At 42.0% G+C, this 23,535-nt stretch overlaps 1 protein-coding gene across 1 annotated transcript in view; it reads left to right on the top strand.

Annotated features, from left to right (window-relative positions):
- LOC146575409 (carnitine O-palmitoyltransferase 1, liver isoform-like) overlaps positions 1-23,535 on the top strand; it is a 59,064-nt gene that overhangs the window by 18,503 nt on the left and 17,026 nt on the right. The window contains exons 4-13 of the mRNA XM_085270113.1: positions 940-1,117; positions 1,973-2,074; positions 2,201-2,338; positions 3,945-4,022; positions 4,332-4,439; positions 6,510-6,597; positions 6,994-7,189; positions 8,917-9,105; positions 11,778-11,883; positions 14,641-14,757. Coding sequence (XP_085126239.1) covers positions 940-1,117; positions 1,973-2,074; positions 2,201-2,338; positions 3,945-4,022; positions 4,332-4,439; positions 6,510-6,597; positions 6,994-7,189; positions 8,917-9,105; positions 11,778-11,883; positions 14,641-14,757 — 1,300 coding nt within the window. The remainder of the gene's footprint in view (positions 1-939; positions 1,118-1,972; positions 2,075-2,200; positions 2,339-3,944; positions 4,023-4,331; positions 4,440-6,509; positions 6,598-6,993; positions 7,190-8,916; positions 9,106-11,777; positions 11,884-14,640; positions 14,758-23,535) is intronic.

Genomic DNA, 23,535 nt, shown 5'->3' with positions numbered 1-23,535 from the left:
ATAAAAACCAGCTTCTTGTTTAAGTGAAAATAAATGGAAGGTTGTCTTTTTGCGCTAGTAATGTTGTGGAGTTGTATTTTGTCTCGCATCAATTATATCGTCGGTTATATCGTTATCGCAAATTTTCAAATATATATCGTGATAAATATTTTTGGCCATATCGCCCTGCTCTAGTCTCAGTTACATCCACCTGAACGCTAGGAACCGAGGTTTCTCAGGAGAGTCAAAACTCACTTTCCTGATTACCAAGCTGTACTAGTGCAGTACTAGACTACAGAAAAAAACTGAACTGCCCGTGCTTGTTGCCTTCATTATGAGTTTATTACTTTTTAAATGCAATCTAATATCATAACATCTAATATCCTAACATCTTATTGTTTTTAATACTATGCACAGTTCACTTCCTCAGTGGCCCGCTAGGTGTTGCTGTTGTATTTTTATACTGTCAGAAGCCTCACGGTAAGATTAAACATGAGCTATGTGAGTGAAATGCACACTTTCTCAGTTTTGCTAAAGTATTTTTGCATCAGTTCTTAGCTGTAGATAAAAATACTTCCGATCGGTGTTTAGTGTAGCTGTAATCAGATAATACTGCTTATTACCTCACATTTGAAACTGATTACCAGGCAGTTGTCTGGTTATATCTGAGCCTCTCTGGGCTGGACTCTGAGTGTTGCCGATAAATATGGCTGTAAATTACCATGGTGGTGTGTAGAGGCAAAATTACAAAAATTGTCTTTTTTAGTTATTTTATCAGATATGGGAGATGTCCCACTGCTCTGTTAAAGTAACAAACAGAGCAACGGGACATCTCTTAAAAAGGTCATTTATCAAGACTGTTCCTCCCAGTTTCCTGCAGATTGTATTATTTATTGTCTATTGAAAAAGTTTCCTTGTAGCTGCTCGCATCATTAAAGCGATCTCACTCCCTCTGTGCAGTCTCCACATGTCCCTCAGTGCCCAGGGCCAGACTATGGTGTCGGCGCTGGTCTTCAGCACTCTGCTGTGGCTCTCCCTCATCCTCGCCCTCAGGTTCTGCCTCAAACTGCTGCTGTCCTACCACCAGTGGATGTTTGAAAAGCACGGCCGGATGTCTAACACCACCAAAGTCTGGGTGGTAAGCCACGTTCCTGCTCGGTCCCACAGCTTCCTCCAGAGGCTGCTGTGTGGGTGTGTTGGACTCGAGGAGTTATTGCATTAATATTTTCCTGGACTGTGTAATATTTATGTTGGATAACATGAACCAAAAGCACATTGATTATTTTTAGGCTGAATGGTTCCATGTTATAGTGTTGTGTGGGTTTTTTCTTTTCAAGCACATAACACGTCCAAAAATGCTGCAAACATGAAATGATGTAAAGCTGTTTTAAACATGTTTCTCTGATTTGAAAGAGTAACAGTCTCACTGGATTGTTTGCTTTGCCTCATTCTTGTAGTTTAATTCCTTTTAAGTGGGGCTTGTTCGAGCTTCTGAGCTCGTCTGTTATCTACAGTAGATGGCAGCACACACTGTCAAGCCTGCAGAGCCCTGACTGGGAGAAAAAATTCAACTACTGCTGGTGATGATTTACAGCAACACTTAATACTCGCTTAAGCGTGAGTTTTGCTTGGAAGTAGGAATATTCATCTGATCTTGGAGGATTGGTCCATGGAGTCTGGTTTTGAAAATCATGATGATTAAATAAACAGCTCCAGTTTTTCAGTCTTGGATTGGAGCAGTATCTGCCTCCTAGCTGGAAGAGAACTTTGAAAGGGAGCTTTACTTTAAAGAAACTTTATTTTCATTGTCATTAAACCTCCTCCTGTGATAAAGATCGCACCCAGCCCTCTCTAATATTCAAAGACTGAGGGTTTTTGTTGTAAAAGGTAGAAAATCTCTTTTAGGGATAAGATTACATTTTCTTATTGAAAGCACGCTGTCTGTAATGACCGTCTAAAACTGTCTCCCCTCTTTGACCTCTGTTTCTTTCAGCCTCTGGTGAGGTTGCTGTCAAGCAGGAAGCCTTTGCTGTACAGCTATCAGTCGTCTCTACCTCACCTCCCCGTTCCAGCCATCCAAGACACCGTGAGCAGGGTGAGCGTGAACATACACCTGAACACATGGTGGCACATTTAAGTTTGTTTTCTCTCCCCATCCTTATCCTTATCATCTTGTGTTCAAGAATCAGATTAACGCTGCCTGAATGTTTGCTGTTATCAGTACTTGGAGTCGGTGCGCCCTCTGCTGACGGACCCGGAGTTTAAACGCATGTCAGACCTGGCCAATGAGTTTGAGTCGAATCTGGGGAACCGCCTCCAACGCTACCTGAAACTTAAAGCTCTGTGGGCCACCAATTATGTAGGTATTCAGCAGGAAGTACACCCAGTGCAGCTGACAGCGAGGGGTACAGGAGGGTGTATTGACTAACCCAGAGTTACTCATGCTCAAGGGCAACACACGCTGACCTTTGTCCAAACTAAATGAATTGACTCTGTATACAAACAAAAAACAATCTTCTTCACTGCATAATATCATTTTTATAATTAAACAAATTACTAAACTTTACAATTTCCCCAATAATTTCATGAATATGAATTTGTGCATGGCTGCTTTTTTTTTTTTTTAACCTTGCCAGAGCAGGTGCAGCAGGTTTATATAACAACACAAATGTCGGTTATTTTCATCATTTCTCCAGCTTGTTAACAACTTCACCAGGTCACAGGACATGCCCATCATTTAGCTGCTTTGATCCTGAAGCTTCCGGCTCTGAGCTTTGAATGAGTTAAATGTGTTTGTGGTGGTTCTGCTGCAGTTTTGACAAACACTTTGTGTCACTCACAGTGAGTCGCTTCACAGCCTTCATATTAATGTGAAGGTGCCACAAATGTTTCCTGTGCTCGCCTGGTAGTGCAGAAAAGTATAGCAGCATCTTAATGATTATTTAAAGCATATACAGCGGTCCCTCATTCATCACCGGGGTTATGTTTTAAGAATAACCCACGATAGGTGAAATCTGCGAAGTAGCCAACTTTATTTTTTACAATTATTATAATGTTTTAAGGCTGTAAACCCCTCCCTACACACTTTATACACTTTTCTCAGACAGGCACGAACATTTTCACACTTTTCTCTCTTGTTTAAACTCTCAAAGTTCAAACCTTTGTAGAAAAATAAGTCCAGTATTATAGACGGAAACCAAAGGAATACGCAGGTGGCAACATTTCATCAACATTGTTGTGTTTGTTGGGAAGAAGGCTTATAAACATACAGTACTGCACTTAGTCACACTGCTGGTGATCTAAGATTTATGTAAATTTGACAAGCTGAATGCATTCTTTACTGTACAGGAAACATGGCACGAGATTGGCTGTAGATCATTGTCAAACAATCAGGACGCAGAACACAATGTGCTGTATTTATAAAATAAAAAAAAATCTGCGAAAGGTGAACCGCGATATAGCGAGGGAGAACTGTAACGCATAAGTTCAGTATTTGCATTTTTATTAATGAAAGTACTTCAAACGCTTGGGCACAGTAAACTTTTACTTGAGTAAACGTTCTTTTGCCAGCTCTGTAATCTGTGAGTGACAACTGACAGAAGTGACGCAGTACTTATTTAAAAAGCAAATTGTTGTTGTTGTCCTCCTTGTAAATCGTCACGACCTCTGTTATCACTACAATACGTCCTCACGTCCTGGTGTTTGAACTTTTTAAACTTGAGGAGCTGCGTCTTGTTCGGGTGCTGAGTTTGACTGTTACAGGTTTGAGTCACTGCTCTGTGGTGCACGGTCAGTGTGCCCTTACTGACACAGCTGATGCATAATGTAATTTATCCCTTTTTATTTGCAAGTTTTCTTATAAAGCTTGCAACTGTAAAGCAATACATTTTGCAACTTTTAATCCTCATGCTTTGTGCTCCTGGTTTGAAAAGAACAAAGACTTTAGATTCCTGTTTTGGCTCTAGGTGAGTGACTGGTGGGAGGAATACGTCTATTTAAGGAGCCGAGGTCCCATAATGGTCAACAGTAACTACTATGGAATGGTAACCACTGCTTCTTTATACAATTACATGTTTACATTCTGAGCTAAGGTTAGGAGTTATATTAAAGTCAGAATGTTTTATTTTCTTTACCCGTGATCCTGATTAAATCTACACCTCATATCCTGTTGTCATTTTTAAACCTGAGCTTCCTGTCAGTCCAGCTCAACCTTTTAGCCTTATCTTGTTGGCTGTGTTTTTAGAGAGACGAGGGAATCATCCAACATTTCATTCTCCTTCCTCTGGTTCTAAATCAAAAATCTTCTGATAGTTGTCTTTTATTTAAATCTATCCCTTGTGTGGTCCTTCCAGGATTTTCTGTACGTGACACCAACCTCAGTGCAGGCGGCCAGGGCAGGGAACACGATCACTGCCCTGCTGCTCTACCGCCGCAAGGTGAACCGGGAGGAACTGAAGCCGGTGAGGCTGCACACATTTCTGCAGATTGGAAAAATAATGCGATGGAGTGGGTTTGCGTCTGTTGCGCTGTTTGTTTTTAAAATTAATAAAAATAAAATTTCTGATGATACCTGTCACTGTCAGAAGTTTGCATCAGTAATCTTAAAAAGGTCAGTGTCTCTCAGGCTGAAATGATGAGCTCCTGTTTTATTATGTTGACCAGAATGTATTCAAAGTTCAGATTCAGTTTTAATACAGAGGGATTCAATGGAAATATTGCATTAATATTGTGGCATTGCTTTTAAACACATGGTCTCAGATGTAATTGGACTGATCAGAATAAAAGACAAGTTTTTTTTCTCAAAGATATTTTTATTAAATTGAAGTAACAAAGAAAAACAGATGCACACAGAATTGTTAAACAACAAACAAGTAGGTTTCACAATGACTGTTTGAACTGAATCAGAATCAGAAATACTTTAATCCCGAAGGAAATTATGGGTTACAGCAGGCAGCATGCTAAATGGCACATGCAAAGAAACCCTATGACCAAACATACTTTACACAAACATTACATTAGGGAGACATGTCAGAGAGAGAGACTGGTGGGAAAAAAACAACGAAAATACACAACATGAGGTGAGAGGAGGGGGAAAAACCTCCACTCAGACTGAGCTCCTAATGGGAGAACAGTTTGAGAACAGAAAAAAACACCCCAGCACAAAAAGCACATGACTGTCAGTACACCACAGACACACAAGATAAGCAACAGGGGTGAGTAAAGGGTGAGGGAGAGCCGGTGTAGACAGCACATGCTTGTGTGTATCCTGAGTTTAGCTGAGAGAGTGTCCTTGGCCCAGCCAGGCTAAGTAAACAGTCTTCCAGCCGACCCAGGTGGCTTTGCGTGGGATAGGAAGGAACAGAATACAGAATAATGACACACTCACATATCTTGTAATTGCGTTAAGCAGTTTACCCCCCTACCCATACCACATAGTAGCCCTATCCCTCAGGACAAGTACAAAAACAAGAAACAGAAACAAAAAACGCCATTGCAAGTACAACAGGACAAAGCAGAACAAAATAAAACAAACACACAAAAAACATAAAGGCCCCTTCACAGCAGAAACAGCTGCTAACTGCTAACTAAAAGCCAAGGATCCAGAATTTGTTGCGCTGGCTGCTGAGCTCTGTGGGGTTTTGCGGCACCTCTACGTGTACTAGATGCGCCTGCTCCCTGTCGTTTCTATCTCTGTTGAAAAGGCTCTGGAGTAGCCCATACTGGGGGTCTCTGTATAAGCAGGTTAACCTGTGACACAAAAAATAACCAAACTCGGACACACACAGACTGTTTTCCTTCGTGGTGATGAAGGAAATTGCTGGGCTGGCATGTAAAAAGGCATTTATTCTTTTAGGACCTACAGCTCAGTAAAGCACCCCTCCAACTGTTCTCTGATTGAATTGTTAATAAAATTAAATTGAATTTCACCAATTTGGTCAGTTTTCAGGATACAAGCTCAACCTATATAAAAGTGAGTTGTTTCCTGTGGATGGAAGGGCACCAGTGTATGACTATACTAACCTCCACTTTAAAATAGCAGGAGATCAGTTTACATGTAAAAATATAACGATATGCTCTGGCAGACTTGGTTCTATGGTGGGTCTTAAAGGGTTAAAGTTATCCATTAAGGTGCTTTCCTGCGGGAAGGTGTAATGTTGAGAGTAAAAAGTCCTAAACTTATCATTAATTTTGGAAGGTAGTCCACAGCCCATTGTGTAATATGGGTGCACATGCCTTTGATAGTCAGTTTATTCTGGCAGTGACTCTTGTTTCGTGAGGTACTGCAGAACCTTTGATGTGCTCCAAAATCGTCTGTCTACTACCCACCTTGCTTTTTTACAGCTCCCCTTTAAAGCGAGAGCAACGGAAGGGTGCAGCCATCTGTGTAGGCTGTATTTAGTGGTCAGTGGCTGTTGTGTGGCTGCTGATTTCCATTGATTCAAATAACAATGGGTTGTGTTATCTAAGGGTCTAATGTCCATCTAAAACAAATGGAAAATAGCCAGTGTGTTTGTGTCTTTGTGCTGTAGAGCCGCGTTCCGGGTACCGTCATCCCCCTGTGTGCTGCTCAGTGTGAGAGGATGTTCAACACAACGCGCACACCAGGAGTCGAGACTGGTAACAAACACACACATACTCAGAGTAGATGCAGCACATAAACATGCACTTTGATTGTTGCAGTTGTATTTCTCTCGCTCAAGTGTCTTTAATAAGGGAAGCTGTTTCTCTGCTAAATTCTATTGATTGCTGTTCTTCTATTATATGCCCGTTTTATTTCTATTACCTGAAGCCAGATATTCAGGATATGAGGCTATTGAAGTAGCATTATTGAAGTATGGTATTGAAGTTCATTATCAGGTACTAAATTATCATCGGAGGCTGATGCGCTCTTACACTCAGACATGCCCGGGCTTGTCTTTTTACACACTTTAGGCAATGTAAACACATCTCATGGTTATATCTTATTGTTGTTGCAGACTGTATAATTTGGCACGGCCCTACTCTTTTTCACAGATGTGCTCCAGCACTGGCTAGACAGCGAGTTTGTAGCAGTGTACCACAGGGGGCGCTATTTTCGCCTGTGGGTGTACCGGGCAGGCCGCCTGCTGTCCCCCAGGGAGATTGAAGACCAGATCCAGAGAATCCTGGATGACGCTTCACCCCCGCTTCCTGGAGAGGAGAAGCTGGGAGCTCTCACTGCTGGAGACAGGTGCGTACAAAGTGGCAGCCCCCTATCATCCTGATATGCTTACTACTGGCTCCAAAAATTTGACATGGCACACTGTGCTGCTGTTGGAATTTTCTAAATGTCGGGGAAAAGCGGGTGACGTCACATGCCTTTTTATCCCTTTTTATATACAGGCTATAGTAGGCAATTTTGATACATTTTCTAACTTGACTAACTGAAATATTTGGGAGAAATATGAACAGGTTCTAGTCTGTATTTAAGGTTTATTGATAAGAGGTTCTTTAAAACTGAATAAACCTTTTAAGGTTAAAATAAACTATTTTCTTTCATTAAAATAAAATAATTACATTTTTTTTATTTCTTTACTGAAACACAGCCAGTTTGTATAAAGCTGTTTGAACCTGCTGTCTTTATATTTAGCAGGTTGCTCAGAGGCAGCTACAGCGCGACCACTGGATGGCACCATAATATACTAATCAGAGCTCTTTACTGATACATATGATTAGTTATACCAGAGGTTCCCAAACTTTTTTGCTGGGCCCCCCTTGTTTTACAAGAAAAATGTTCGCGCCCCCCCCCCCCCCCCCCCCCCCCCCCCTTCTCGCACGTGCGCACGCACGCACTCATCCTCCAACCGCACACGCCCATATTTTGCTCCATTTTGGTTTATTTAACACCTCAAACATTTAGTAAACAATTAAGCAAATACAAGTAATCTGCAATAAATTACAGGTAGTAATAAAATAATAGCCTATGTGTGTTTGTGCTGGCAATCATGAGAAATAAGTGTGCTGGTGAACTGTTTGCCTTTGACATGTGGAAAAAAACCCACACGAAACACCCACATGTCAGTGTGTTGTTTCTTAATGCCCTCACTGATAGAAATCTATGCATACTGATTTTCTTTGATAAGCTCACATGATTTAACTTTCAATTGCGCTTTTCTCCAAAGGCCATTAAGACTTGGCATATATGCACGTCTCCCTCTCTTCAGGATTCCCTGTTGTGATTAAAGCTAAATATTGTTGTGTATGTTAAATCTGTTTTAGACTGGGTGTCTTTAGCAGGCGCTCCCATCCTGTTACTAGTCTCGTGCTGGTTTGTTTTCTGGTATGATCAGTATTGTGCAGAATTTACAAAAAGATGGAAATGACATCAGAACTACAGTCTGGATATTGTGCTGCCTGCACATTATGCATGGCTTAAAGCAAACAAAGTGTGAAAAGTGCCACCGACGTGCTTAGCAGGAACAGTCCAATGAGCCTTTGCATTAATGGCCCGTCCGTCAAGCTGTGTGTATTACTAAAGTAGTGAGCCGACCAGCAAATCGGACACAGTACGAGATCTTAGAAAACATCACTGGGCTTTTGTCCAAGAACTGTCATCTGATTTTGACATTTGCAGCACATGCTGATGTCTTTGACTGTGTGGAAACTTTGTTGGAAGCTTCAGTCTGCTTGATGGAAACAATAGTTTGATGTTTTGTGAGTTTTCAGATTGTCTTAAGTTATCTTAGAGTGGACTAAGTACTTGAGAAGGATGCAGTGTTTAGTGAAGTACGTTTTCTCATGATTGTTATGGAGCGTCTGTAGTTTCCGCTGAGTTGAGCCTTCTGTGAACTTTCTCCACTTCCGAGGCTCTTTTAGTACTTTGTTTTAGGACAATTGTGCAAAAAGACTTGCTGACTGTGAGTACAGACCCGTGAGCAAAGCAATGATTTATAATATATATATGTCATCTCCTCCCAGAATCCCTTGGGCTCAGATGAGGAAGCAGTACTTCAGCTCTGGGGTCAACAAGAGATCGCTGGATATCATTGAGAGGGCGGCCTTCTTTGTAACCTTGGACGACGAGGAGCAAGGCATGAGGGGAGATGACCCAGAGGGGAACTTGGACCGCTACGCCAAGTCTCTGCTTCATGGGAAATGTTATGACAGGTGAGGAGGTCACTAAGGAACCTGTGTGGGGAGGGGTTTTATGGATCTGGTATATTTAAAACGGTGTTTGGTGCCTTCAAGAGCCTAACTGCAGTAAGCATTGTATAAAAATTGGAAAGTGAAGGTAGATTTGTAGCATTATTTGGTTCATCATGGAGACAAAAGATACTTCATCACATCACCACTTCGAGTAGAATACATACCCAAGGGAATGCTCTGGGAATCCTGTGGCAACTGATCGCTTCATAGTCCGTCCATGTAAGAATGATGTAATGTGATGCTGATGTTTTCCACATAGGAAAAATGATCTTTATCTCCATGCATATAAGATCTTGGCTAATCGTGGTCCATCTTATTGTAAAGACCTGAAAGTACCATGTTACTCCAAACAAGTACTTCACTCAGTGCCTCCGAGGATATTTAAAAGTAGGATGAGGTAGCACCTTCAGCCTTTAGGCCCCTCTTCAGCTCCAAGTTTGGATTAGTGAGACGGACACTTTCTCTGCATTTAAGATTAGGTTTAAACTTTCCATTTTTATAAAGCATATAGTTAGGGCTGAGTCACATGACCCTTAACACCCCATGCCTTAGTTGCAGGGGGAGAGTGTTCCCACTGTTGCCAAGTGCTAGCTCATATCATTGGACTTTCTTGTAGGGGCTTTCCCTCGCAGTATAAAGTGCCATGAGGTGACTGTTGTTTTGATTTGGACACTTAATAGGGACAAATTTGATAACTACTGCAAAAAATGGACTGAATTTACTAAACTATTGAGCTCAGATTGTAAGAGTGGAAGAGTACTCCACACGCATGCCTGCACACACACCAAACATCTCCACCTGTGCTAGACACTTTTTTATGCTTTGTTTTGGTGTCTTTTGTCAGTTCATTCAATCGTGTCAAAAACATACTGGTTAGCGTGGCAAGATTTGTACATAATAATGGCTGGTTTCACCTGAAATACCAACAGAGTAATACACAGGATGGCAGGAGATTAGTGAAGTGAAACAAAAATATAGTAATCAGTAGAGCAGGGCGATATGACCAAAAATATTTATCACGATATACATTTGAAAATTTGCGATAACGATATAACTGACGACATAATTGACACTAGACAAAATACTTTACAACTCCACAACTTTATTAGTGCAAAAACCCCATCAATGTATTTTCACTTAAACAAGCAGCTGTTTTTTATGTGCATTAAAGTTATATAAAAATGTAACAGTGCAAATGCAAATTCCTCGCTGACAGTTTAACCAAAAGGCATTTCCAGTGGAAACTGGCCGACATATCCTCAGCATAACCATGTATAATATTCACAAAACTTAAAAAGAGGTTATACACACACAATACGGTAATATTATGTTGAAGCACAGTACGTATCACTCCGCGAGGCTCCGCCTACGATAGCCGTAATGCTCCCACAATCCATCAAGCGGTGCGGGTTCGTAGCTTAGCAAACATTTGACAGATTTTGGAGCGCCGTGTACATGAAATCGTTTCGAGGTCAGTAAACACAACCAGAGTTCATACATAAGGCACACGGGGTTATAATGGGCTCTGTCGATTTTCAGAAAAATCAAAGGATTGATTTTAAGTGCGCTGTATTTTCCAAACAACACGGTAATAACGACGGCCCGCTAGCATGCGCTACCAAAAATAGTGCTTTGTTGTGTATCTGACGGACGAAAGCTAAACCAGTTCCACACCACTGAAGTTGCAGCATTTTTACAAACCAACTCTGGTTCATCCGTTTCATTTAATGATCCACTTTCGCTCTTCTCGTTCTGCGTCGCCGCCATGTACGTATGTAAACAAAGGCACTGCGTGTTTTACCCATAGTCTATCGCCATATTTCATTTTCCTATCGTTACCCGACATTACACCGGTATTACCGTGAACGGTATGATATAACCCAGCCCTAGTAATCAGTTTCTAATGTTTAGCTTTTGTTGTCTTATGACAGATGCTGTCAGCTGCTATGTGTATCTAGTCATCTTTCTTGCAAAACAGTGTAACGTGATTTCAGCTGCTCAGTGAGTCACACCTGGCAAAAAACTTGTGATGCTAACAGTAATACTTACATCTCTGGAGAATAAATGTGCATTACTAGGAGTTCAGGACTGAGGTCACAGAATCATTCCTCCACAGCAACATGTCTGTGATTACTCCACTTCTCACAGGCCTCAGGCTGCCAAGGATTCTCCTTTGGTTTGTGATGGTGACAAAAACCACTATCAGACATGTAAAAATAAAGGATTGTGATGAATCCTTTATTTAATCCTTTACTTTCTTCATTGAAATTCAGCTACAGACACCAAACAGACACCTGAGGCTGATTTGGACTCCACACAGGAAACCTTGACAGAAAGGATTGACAGATTTAAAGCTTTCTGTGTGGGGGATGGTGCGTGGAGCAGTTTGTCTCGCAGGGTAGTTGTCTAAACTAAATGCGTTTTAAGAATACAAGGAAAAATAAGATGCATATCTGCATGGCATCGGTATCATTGTTGTGACACTGGTTATAGACCTGCCCTGTTCCAATCTGTTTTGTCTGGTCTAAAGCCAGGATTCTTATTTCTGCATCTGCGACTCGACTCGGGTGTCCTTTACACAAGCTGTGGCAACACGCATCTCCTTTTATGCTTTATCTTCTCTCCTCTCCCAGGTGGTTTGATAAATCCTTCTCCGTTGTGATCTACAAGAATGGGAAGAGCGGGCTGAATGCAGAGCACTCCTGGGCTGATGCACCAACTGTAGCGCACCTTTGGGAGGTGATCCTTGGTCTTATTTCTGAATTTGTGCTGACATGCATTTATCACACAGGGATAGCACAGCTGCAAGTTGAAAGTTCCAGATGGAGCCAGTTCCAGGAACTGGCTGTGTTAAAAGAATCTGATTGTGTTACAGTATTATCTTAGAAAGCACAGCAAAGAGGAAGTGACACTTACGGGGACACAATCAGACTTGAACTAATGGCCTTCAACACCCACCATTTTTACCACAGTGAGATAAAAGCAAGACTAAAACATGCTATCTGATAATATTAGCAGCATTTATTAATTTGACTTGATATAAGAAGCAAAACTACTAAGACTGCAGAAATCTGTGTTTCAGTTACATGATGATGTTTAAGAATGAACATTTCTAACCCTGGGTTAAGAAGAGAGGAGAGCAGAGATTATCTTTAGGCAGCAGTATGGTTTCACGCTGAGAAAGAGCACCTTAAACTGCACGTTTGATGGTGGATGGTGGAGAATGTCAGAAGGAGCTGCACTGAGAAAGCGTATGATGGGGTACCAAAAGAGGAATTTTCATTGGACAGATTTAGAAATGAGTACGTCAGAGGAACCGCTTGGGTCGAGCATTTTGGAGGAAAGGCTGAGATGCTTTGGACATGTGCAGGGGAGAGATGGTGGATATATCAGATATAAGCAATGTTCCCTCTAAGCTACTCTCTGATTGCGCACTGCTGGCACGTCTCTGCGCACAGAAAATCTGCGTTGCGCACAAAAAAAAATCTAACCTGAACTGAAATTAAAGTTAAAACTTTAACAATCCTGTTTTGCAGTGTTAGTCAGTGACTGGCTGCTCCTGTATGGGATCAGAACGATGCCACCTTATCCCATAGTCTAGCCAATAATGCGATTCACATTCGTATATACGCAGCCAATCAACGTGGTTGACAGGATATGACAGCGTCCTTATGTGCCGACACCGGTGTTTTAGCAAAGCGGCTGATGTGGAGTGAAGCCACGTTAATGACAACGTGTACAACCATTGGAGATGTGAGCAGGACAGACGGAACAACTGACGGAGAAAGTGTGGACTTTATATTTTTAAATTGTGTTGATCGGCCACGTAAAACCAGAGTTATGATAAAATATCTGCAATGTTTGGTTTTCTTCCTGAATACTGTCGTCGTTTATATTTACTGCGGGAAGAAACGGTAAAAACGGCGTTTTATAAGGAAAACGCTCGAAAAAAACCCAGCCTTTCCTATTGGTGGAAAAATGTACCATGTCGACCAATCAAAAAATGATATAGCAACATGTTGTTTAGGGAGGGGGAAGTTTTAGGAGTGACGGCAGTGTTTTGAGATGTGAGAGATTTGTGACTTTTAGTACAAATCTTGTGTAGTTAGTGTGTAGTGAGTGTGTAGTTAGTGTGTAGTGTAGTCAATAGTGTTGTTGTGTGTCAGAACAATGAGGCGACTGCTGAGTGTTACAGGTGTTACAGCAGTGATACATCTGCTGCTGTCAGGCCTGCAGGTATCAGGCTGATGTTCTCCTTCATCTCATAGTGGACAGGAATCAAATCTGGATCAAATCTGGCATCAGATTTGATGCAGAACAGCTGATTGTTCTGTAAATAGTTTGAAATGTTTGTTTAAAAAAACGCCTTGGCTGCATTTTTAGGTAATGTTTTCAAAATTGGAGTTCAAGTAATTTTTACTTCCAATAGTGTTAACATGCTACACAGGTCATGAAGAAGATTTATTTTCATTTTCATTGTAAGTGGGCTAAAGCAGTTAATTAAAAGTCGGCTAACATAAATGTAAATGCTGTAATTTGATTATTTTAATAAACATGTAACTTGGATGCTGGCGTGACCACAGTGCACACGTCTGCTGTCGCTCACAATGGTCCAAGGGACGCTCAGGGAGTTTGTGTGTTCGCTCACACACATGAAAAATTAGAGGGAACATTGAATATAGGATGTTAAATATGGAGCTGCCAGTCAGGAGGAGAAGAGGAGGACCTCAGAGGAGCTTCATGGATGTAGTGAAAGGAGGACGTGCAGGCGGTTGGTGTGCTGGAATAGAGAGGGTTAGCTGCAGCCAATGATCCGGGCAGCTGAAAAGAATAGAGTGCATTCATGTGTATATCACATACACATGAATGCATCATGTTTGTCTGAGCTCATTTTAAATATTCTACTTTAAGTAGCTTCTTCTTTTGGCCAGTGATAAAGAAATATTCGATCCTTGAGTTCATTTGTTAAGCTTTGATGTTGCCAGCTAGCCTGAATTATGCACAAGGGTCTTACCATTGTTATCTGGTTTAGTCTGAAAATCCAAAAACTCTAGACTTTCTGTAGTTTCCTGTCTATAAAAGGTTTCCAAATGTTGCGCTGTTGATTCTGGCTTAATAAGTCCAGCTTGTCACAGATTTTGTGGTTTGTTTGATGCAGTGTTGCAAACCTAACTCTGCTCTTTAGAGAGAACAGACTTCGTCCTGGCAACTTTTCCAAAAATTAGTTCCGTCTTTTTGTAATTGGGCTGTCATGAAATGTAACATTTAATGTTAACAATTGTAGATAATCAGTTAATCAAGTGCATTAGCAGCAACTTAAAAAATGCTTATGCTGAGTTTTCAAGCACTCATCAGCTCTCTTGTATTTTTGTGTCGTCCATTAAAAAAAACCTTTTTTCCCCTTTTATAATGGGGTACATTTTTGCAAGTATGGCTGTGCTAACTCTCATACTAAGTCTCAATAATCTTTTCCTTCACTATTATTTTTTCCTCCAGTACACGCTGGCCACAGATGCCTTCCAGCTAGGCTACACCGAGGACGGCCACTGTAAAGGTGATGTGGAGCCTTCTCTACCCCAACCTCAGAGACTTGTCTGGAACATCCCGGCAGAGGTAGGAATGCTGGGCAACATGTGTGTGTCTGATTAGTGTGAAACTGCCCTCACTTGTCTCAAGATAGGGCAAAGTAACTCGCTGGAATCTCGTGTGTATATACGATGTATGCATGTAGTCTTGACACCATGTTAGACCATCTTGCCCTTACAGACTCTAGTCTGATGTACATCAGATGTGATTTAAGTCTCACTGTTTAGTCTGTGAAGGTTCTCCGTCATGCAGGTGATCATAGTCTAAGGAGCTTGGAAAAAAAGGCATCTGAACTTCTTGAAGTTACTTGAAGACGTTTCACCTCTTATCTGAGAAGCTTTCAGTTTTAGGGTCAAATGGTGGAGTGTCTCCCCAAGAGGGTCATAAACCCCCCGTTGATCCTCTACCTTATCGCACAAGTCGAGGTGTAGGTCACAGTCAGCCAGGGTTTCGGGTGAGCTCACTGTGAAACCTAGCCGCACCCCATCATATGATTTCCTGAAGTCAAAAGGCCCAGGGTGTGAGTGGGCATAAAGGCGTCTGGGAAATGATCTCGAAACTGGATTATAGAGACACAGTTGGTGTCGTAAGCCAGCGCCTCTGTTCAAAGATGGTCGTTCACAGTGGACATAGATGATTTCTATGAAATTGAATGTCTTTCCATTTGGAACAGTCCTGGGTTGGCTTTGGCATTTCTTGATCATGTTCCGTTCTTCTCTGCAGCGTTTTTGTGTTGAAGAATATTATCCTGAAATCTGTAAGGGATTTTTTTGCATTTTTTTTCACTTGCAGTCAGATTACCAGGTGGTGGTTAACCAGTCTCTAGGCCTGCGTGACTGAGCCCTTGGCTGACAGCGAGAGCACTGTCAGAGTATAAGACCAGCTCAGCAGTTTGAGGGGTGAATTTTAATTCTATCCCACAACATTAACCGATGGTGCAATTAATGACCCCATCTTCCTCATCAGGATTTGAGTGAAACTATTCTAAACTATAACTTTCACTGTCACTGAAGCGAGTTATAATTGAACTGGGAGATTTCCTACTGCTTTCCAGTCAGGTCATCAGGGAGAGCAGGCAAACTTCACACAGGAACAGTTTGAGGTTTCAACCACAAACCTAACTACTCTATTCTACTGATATGCTAATAATTGTGTTAGCATGGGTTCGTTTCCAGTTCAACTGTCACTTTGCATTTTGAGAAAGAGTTCCGGTCTCACTCCCAAACCGTCTAAGCTGTGAGGTTACGTCCACAGCAGAAGCTTTTTTAGCTCAAAATGATACTTGTCATGGTGCTAAATGCTGTCAACAGGGTGGGAGGAAGGCAGGTGCAATTCAGCAGTGAGGGCTCAAGGGTCGCGAAGTATCGAACAACTCTGCTGCCCTCTTTCCTTGAGCTGTTTTCACTCTGGTTTTCTTTTTTGTTTTTATGAACTTTGTTCAAGTTTCTCCATGCTAGCATTAAAACAGTGTTTCTGTACTGCTCCCTCTGCCTTTGCAAGTGTTTGAATAAAGTAAAAGATATTGTGGGCCGTGGCAACACTCACAGCTATGACAATGTCAATTGTTGTCAGCGGAAGCGGAAACAATTGAAGGATTTCAGACGCCATTAAGCCTTCTTCTGTAAGACCTGTGGCTCCACTTTGGGACTGCAGCAGTGACTACGTTCATGAGCAACACATAAATCTTCTGTTGGAGAAAAGCTGACCTATATTTTATTCCACAATGTCTCCCCCACCCACTGACATCCTGACAGAGCAAGCCCAGCGCATTATTCAATAGCAGGAGGTGCATGAAACTGCATCCTATTATTTATTTTTAGTGTACAAAGTGCTGCCACGGATGGAAATTAGGACGCACAAAATAATTAGTCCTCAAAACTACTGCAGGTTAAAAGGAACTGAAAACATCGCAGTAAAATGAAAGCATGATGTAACAGGTCTTATCCTTTCCCAGCAACCAATTTGATGTTTAATAGAATAGAATAGAATTCAACTTTATTGTCATTGCACATGCACAGGTACAGGGCAACGAAATGCAGTTTGCATCCATCCAGAAGTGCTTTAGTGATATAGATATATTACAATATATATTAGCAATAATATAGATATGTGAGTATATTACAGAAATGGGTCTATTATGGTATGTTATAATGTACACGGTATGAAGTATGTTGTGAATATTCTATAACTATAAGTATGTACAGGCTGTAGTGAGTACAAGCTATGTACAGGCTATGAACAGGATATAAATATGAAAAACTATACAGAATATGAAATAAATAACTTTACAGAATCTGAGATATACAGCTATACAGAAATGGGAACTATGCAAGTTGTAAACAGTTGTAGGATTAAAGATTATCGAATGTACAGAATGATTATTTACACAGAGCTATACAGTAGTGCAGTTAAGATAAGTGAGGGTGTAGATAGTTTCTACAGAGGCTATATAAAGTGCTAGTGGTTGTGAGTGGTGGTTCAGTCCATGTTATTATTGTGTTTGAGGGTACAGTTGTCCATTGTGGGTGTGTGTATGTTCAGTCCATGAGTTTAACGTGGGTCAGATGTCAGGAGGCAGAGTTCAGGAGTCTGACAGCTGTGGGGAAGAAGCTGTTCCGGTACCTGGTGGTCTTAGTCCGGAGGCTCCTGTGGCGCCTCCCAGAGGGCAGGAGGGTGAAGAGTCCATGTGATGGGTGACTGGGGTCTTTGATGATTTTCCCAGCCCTTTTCAGACACCGCTTCCTGTAGATGTCTTTTATGGCAGGAAGTGGTGCTCCGGCGATGCGCTGGGCAGTTTTCACGACCCTCTGCAACGCCTTCCGGTCCGAGGCAGAGCAGTTCCCGTACCAGACTGTTATACAGTTGGTCAGGATGCTCTCGATGGTGCAACGATAGAAGTTCACCAGGATGTCTGAGGACAGGTGGTTCTTCCTCAGGGTCCTCAAGAAGAAGAGGCGCTGGTGAGCCTTCTTGACCAGCTTGGAGCAGTTGGTCGTCCAGGTGAGATCCTCGGAGATGTGGACTCCCAGGAACTTGAAGCTGCTCACACGCTCCACAGCCGTCCCCTTAATGTGGATGGGTGGATGTGGGTCAGCATTCCTCCTGTAGTCCACGATGAGCTCCTTGGTCTTCTCGGTGTTAAGCAGCAGGTTGTTTCTGTCACACCACTCAGCCAGACGATCCACCTCCTCCCTGTAGGCGGCCTCATCGTTGTCACTGATGAGGCCAATCACCGTGGTGTCATCTGCAAACTTAATGATGGTGTTGGAACCATCAGCAGGTCTGCAGTCGTGGGTGAAGAGGGAGTAGAGGAAAGGGCTCATCACACAGCCTTGTGGTACATTGTGATGGTAGATGAGCAGCGGTTATCCAGCCGGACATGTTGGGGGCGGTTGGTCAGGAAGTCCAGTAACCATTTGCAGATTAGGGAACTGATGCCCAGGTCTGTCAGTTTCCTGATGAGTTGTGAGGGGTGGATTGTATTGAATGCTGAACTGAAGTCTATAAACAGCATTCTGGCGTAGGTGTTGTTGTTGTCCAGGTGTGAGACAGACAGAGTGCAGTGCGATGGAGACTGCATCCTCTGTGCTCCTGTTCTGGCGGTATGCGAATTGGTGGGGGTCCAGGGTGGGGGGGAGACAGGATTTGAAGTGTGCTAGGACCAGTCGCTCTAAGCACTTAGTGATGATGGGGGTGAGTGCTACTGGGCGGTAATCATTGAGGCAAGATGGGTTGGAGTTTTTGGGTATCGGGACGATGGAGGTGGATTTGAAGCAGGCCGGTACCACAGCGTGGGCCAAGGACAGATTGAATATGTCTGTGTGGGTGAACATATTCCAGTCTGTGTTAAACAGTAGTAATTCCATTTTATACTCATTGAGATAATAGTTACTGTGTTATCTGCATGTCTTAAAAATCACACACAGACATGGATAAGAACCTCTTCCTGAAGACTTCTGTAAACTCTAAGTAGGTCTTGCTTAACCTGACTTTCAACTAAGTCAGATTGTCTTCTTATAGAAAAATCTACAGTATAAGGAGCGACTGTTCTACTGCGCTGTAGTGCATCGTCCACCTGGCCTAAACGGTATGTTTTTAAAGGAGTTCAGTGACTTTTTATCCTCGACTTCGAAGCTGTCCAGACTGGTTATAGTCGGGGATTTTAATATACGCGTTGATTAGGGGTGCAACGATACACAAAATTCACGGTTCAGTTCGATACTTTGGTGTCACGGTTCGATATTTTTTCGATACAAAAAAAATGTTCATGCCTTTTTAATTTGTCATTTATTAAAATTATAAATATATATTTTAACTCAAAAGTACAGTTTTTAAATTTAACCCTAACCCTTGTGCGTGTTTTTTATTTTGACAGCGAATGCGCACCTGCGGACCACTTATGTGCAGCCCTGGTTATTTAGCTCGTCATATTGCAGCCACAGAAATTATTTTGTCCATGAAACCATAAAGCTGCACTTTCTTTTTGCCTTATAGTCTGATTTGTCATAACTTTTCCGTTTTGTGGTAAGCTTTTCTTTGGCTGTCACTTCTTCACCCTGACCTGTCTTATTTGGCTCAGCAGAACTAAAATATATATCCTGCTGCTTTTACACACGCACTCACATAAGCTCAGCGATTCTCTGCGCGATCAACCTCACATGTTTAAGCTTGCTGCGGGAGATTTCACTTGTCATGTTTGCATAGTAAGCTAACGATTAATAAGACGATGTCAGAGGAATTGGTGCGCAAATTATCATCACTCACAGATCAGTGCTGTCGCTCTCTATACACAGTTCGCACGATTGCAAAGTGAAAGCAAAAAAACAAGCGCAAATTCAAACGCGACTTCAATATGTCACATATTGACAGTGGCTCACCGATGCCAATGACATAATTACCCAGCTACATTTCCGAAAGAATGCAAAAGCATTGACATATATTTTTCCTACAATAGCCCGACGGGCAGGGCAGAGATAGATTTTGGTAGCCCGACTGAAAAAAATCGCTAGCCCCAGGACGTCGGGCTAGTGATATTGCAAGCCCTGTATCTGATTGAGGAATCACTCATCTTTGTAAAAGAGAGTTTATTACAGAGAAATGTCTCTTTCCAAAATAAAAGCTATACTATCCGCTTCTTCTGGGCTATATTCTCAGCAGCATAAGGAGAATCATGTGCTAACAGCTGTCTAAATGACTCGGCTAAAGTTAGTAGCATGCTTGTTGTTGTTTTTGTCTGCTTCCACTTGTCTTTGCACTAGGATGATGTCAGCATAAATGTGCAGTCATATTCGTTGTGTTCCCACTAGTGCTTTCAGGTTAATCTCGTTGAAATGACCTTAACGCCACAACACGGCAAATCTCCGTTAACGAGCTACCGCCGATCGCTCCGTGCATGGGGCTAGATGGCCAACACGTTAACGAGCTAACTGCGCTAACACACTAGTTCCCACCCATGTAATTGAGCATTGCATGGCACATCCAACATACTGTTTTACTTTAATCCATGACTCGCTTACCTTCAGGGTCATACGTCACATGAAAACCAAAATAATTCCAAACGCCAGATCTGAATGAGAGTGGGGGAGGTGCCCTGCGCTCTTCCTTCTGACTATGCTGTCTGTGTTGAGCGCTCAGTGGATCTGCGTTCGACTACTCCGCCTAGGCTGCACTGTCGACCCTAGGCGGAGTAGTCGAACGCAGATTCACTGAGCGCTCAACACAGACAGCATCGTCAGAAGGAAAGTTGATAAAATAAATTACAAATGTTGTATTGTTCGATACATATGCGTACCGAACCGAAAGCACTGTATCGAACGGTTCAATATCGATACGAATATCGTTGCACCCCTACCATTTACCTTGTGTTATGGAAAACTTGGGTCCACTTGCTACATTTGCCAAACCGTCTATCAGGAGCCTTGGTGTTAGTATTGACTCAGCTCTGACTTTGGATCCTCATGTAAAATCTTTGGTTCGCTCCTGTTTTTATCACTTGAGAAACATTGCTAAGCTGAGTCCCATTGCTCCGAATTAGAAATTGTCATTCATGCATTTGTTTCATCTCGTCTGGATTATTGTAATTCTTTGTTTACTTGTTTATGTAAAGCCTATTTGGAGCGTCTGCAAGTTGTTCAGAACGCTGCTGCAAAGCTTCTGACCAAGTCCTCCAAGTACTCCCATGTCACACCCCTGCTGATTCAGCTACACTGGCTCCCCGTTAAATTCAGGATCCAGTTTAAGGTTTTGACCTTGACTTTCAGGGCTCTGCATAGACAAGCACCAACATATATAAGTGAACTTTTGCATCCATACATTCCCAGCAGGTCCCTGAGGTCATGTGACCAGGGCTTGCGAGAGAGAGAGAGAGAGAGAGAGAGAGAGAGACGCTTAATGTGCCTTATAAGCCGGTGTGCCTTATGGTCCAAAAAATACGGTAGCTCCAACCGATGTCACACAATGCGCAGTTGTTTTTGAAACATTAATGCGAGTCTGTGGGTCTTTTGTCTACTCATAACATTAGTGTGATATTAGTGATACATTAGTGTTATTAGTTCTGCAGTGGCGTCTTCCCGTTTAGTGCATAAAATCTGTTGATTGTGCACTAGAATAGACTGCAGCACAAGAGGGTCCAGTGTTTTATGGAAGATGTGTTAATCATTTAGTGCCACACCTACATGTGCTCACGTGCACAAAGCTCAGAGGCAAGGGATAAGGACAGCTGACTAGATTGGCTAAAAGTTGTTCTTCTTGGTGATTATGGGTGTAGACAGATGTTATTCGTTCATTTTATTTTTAAAGTTTTTAACTTTTTTGGTTGTTTTTTTTGTTTTGTCTTTTGAGAAATGCTCTGATTGCAGGTTGAATCTTATTCATTCATCCACAAAGTGCACAGTCAACTAGACAAAGGGAGGAAAAGATTAAAAATACAGTGGTGAGGAATGTGTCACGTTTGTATGGTACAGTACATGTCTAATTGGTTTTCTGTATTTGTATTGGTTAGTGGAAATGTTTGTCAAGAACACTCATGCTCTCATTCTGGGGACTGAGGTGTTTTCCTATAATGGAAAAATCCCACTGAAGCCAAATAAGCGTGAGGAAACGGGCGGGGATTTTCTTCATCTCCCTTTCACAACACAATACCACCAGCCTAGACAACTTAAAGTGTGTTTTTCTGTGGTAGCGGCAGCTTGTACATAATATTTGAGCCTTTGCCTGGAATTTTGGTTTCGTTTTGGATATGAAAAGTATAGTGGTCATGAGTTGGTTTTTGATGATGGATAATTCATAACTTGGTGCAGTCTGCAGTGTCAGTTTTAGTGAAAGCTTTGGGAGTAGGTAGAAATTTAACACTTCCCAAGACCTGCCCCTTATCGGGCTTCCTGCGTTCTCATTCGCTATAAAACATCTGCTCGTAAACTGTTGGGAAATCAGTTTTACCCCGGTTCTTTTTTATTCCTCGGGCCTCCAGAGATGCACCGGACTCAGTAGTCATTTTCACAAAAACTTTATTCATCTTTATTCATCTTCATTTAAGCATGCATGTTGGGTCTGTGTTTCTACAAGCCCCGCTAATTCTAGAGACTTATTCATCATGAAGAAAACAAGACAGTCGATCGATCGATTATTTGCGCAATGAGGCCTCGTCTGTGTCCACCACGAAAATGACCTCCAGATCTGACCTCCTCCTGCTGCCTTTTATTGAGAGACAGTTCACACAAAACACGTCAGAACAAAGCCACGCCCCCTTGGTTCTAAGACAAAGCATTGTGTGTGTGTGTGTGTGTGTGTGTGTGTGTGTGTGTGTGTGTGTGTGTGTGTGTAAAAGCAGGAGGAACATCCTTGGTCATAAAGGGGGTAGTCTCCCCCACACCCTAGATGGTTCACCCTAGATAACACAGTGAAGCCATACAAAGGGGAGGAAGTTTACCAACATCAAACAGACCTTCACAAGGATGCTCCTGTGATAAAAAACACTACCGCCCCCCTCCCAGAATCTTAAGAATCTGGGGAGGGGAGGACAGAAAGAATTCCTTAAAACAATGTACAAATGGTAAACATAAAAATGACAAACATTTAACAATTCACTCTAACAATGCATCTTCTAGAAGGGAAGACTTGCCAGGCCGCCCCTCTGCAAAATCAAAATCACTCCTTTGTCTGTGAAACAGTACCTGTGTGTATGTGAGTGCAGGTGAGTGTGAGTGTGCGTGTGGATGTGTGGGCGTAACAGTTAAAGCACTATGTGCGTATATCTCTATGTACGCGCCTTCCTGAGGGTCATAAAAGTCCATCTCCCTTCCAAACCAAAGTTATTTAGTTACAAACTTTGAGACTCCCACCCAGGCATGCCCTGAGGAATTTCCACTCAACATTAACCTCTCTTTGTCTCACTTTCACAGTTCAACTGGGGCAGGGTCTCCGAGAAATCTACTCCTAAGCTTAAGATAAGATAAGATAAGATAGAACTTTATTAATCCCTCGGGTGGGTTCCTCTGGGAAATTCGACTTCCAAAAAAAGCACAGCAACGACCGAAGTTACAGTTACAGAACTGTTATATATATATACACACACACATATATAAATACATAGACAATATAAATAAAATATACAAAGGGGATAAATAGAATAAATAAGAATAAAAAATAAAAATACAAGTGAATTGCACATTTCAAGTATTGAGTCTATTGCACTGTTGACTATTTACAAAAAGTATTGCACAAGGTATTGTACAGTGAGGTGCAGAGGCACTACAGCTTAGTTGTTCCCCCCTCCTTTGTCCTCCTGTTTCCCCTCCCTCTCCCCTC

Source organism: Mchenga conophoros, linkage group LG4 (genome assembly GCF_057382185.1).
Source record: "Mchenga conophoros isolate Kocher_MC1m ecotype Shallow Benthic linkage group LG4, M_conophoros_male_GT1.1, whole genome shotgun sequence".
Taxonomy (NCBI): domain Eukaryota; kingdom Metazoa; phylum Chordata; class Actinopteri; order Cichliformes; family Cichlidae; genus Mchenga; species Mchenga conophoros.
This window is presented reverse-complemented; position numbering and strand designations above follow the sequence as displayed.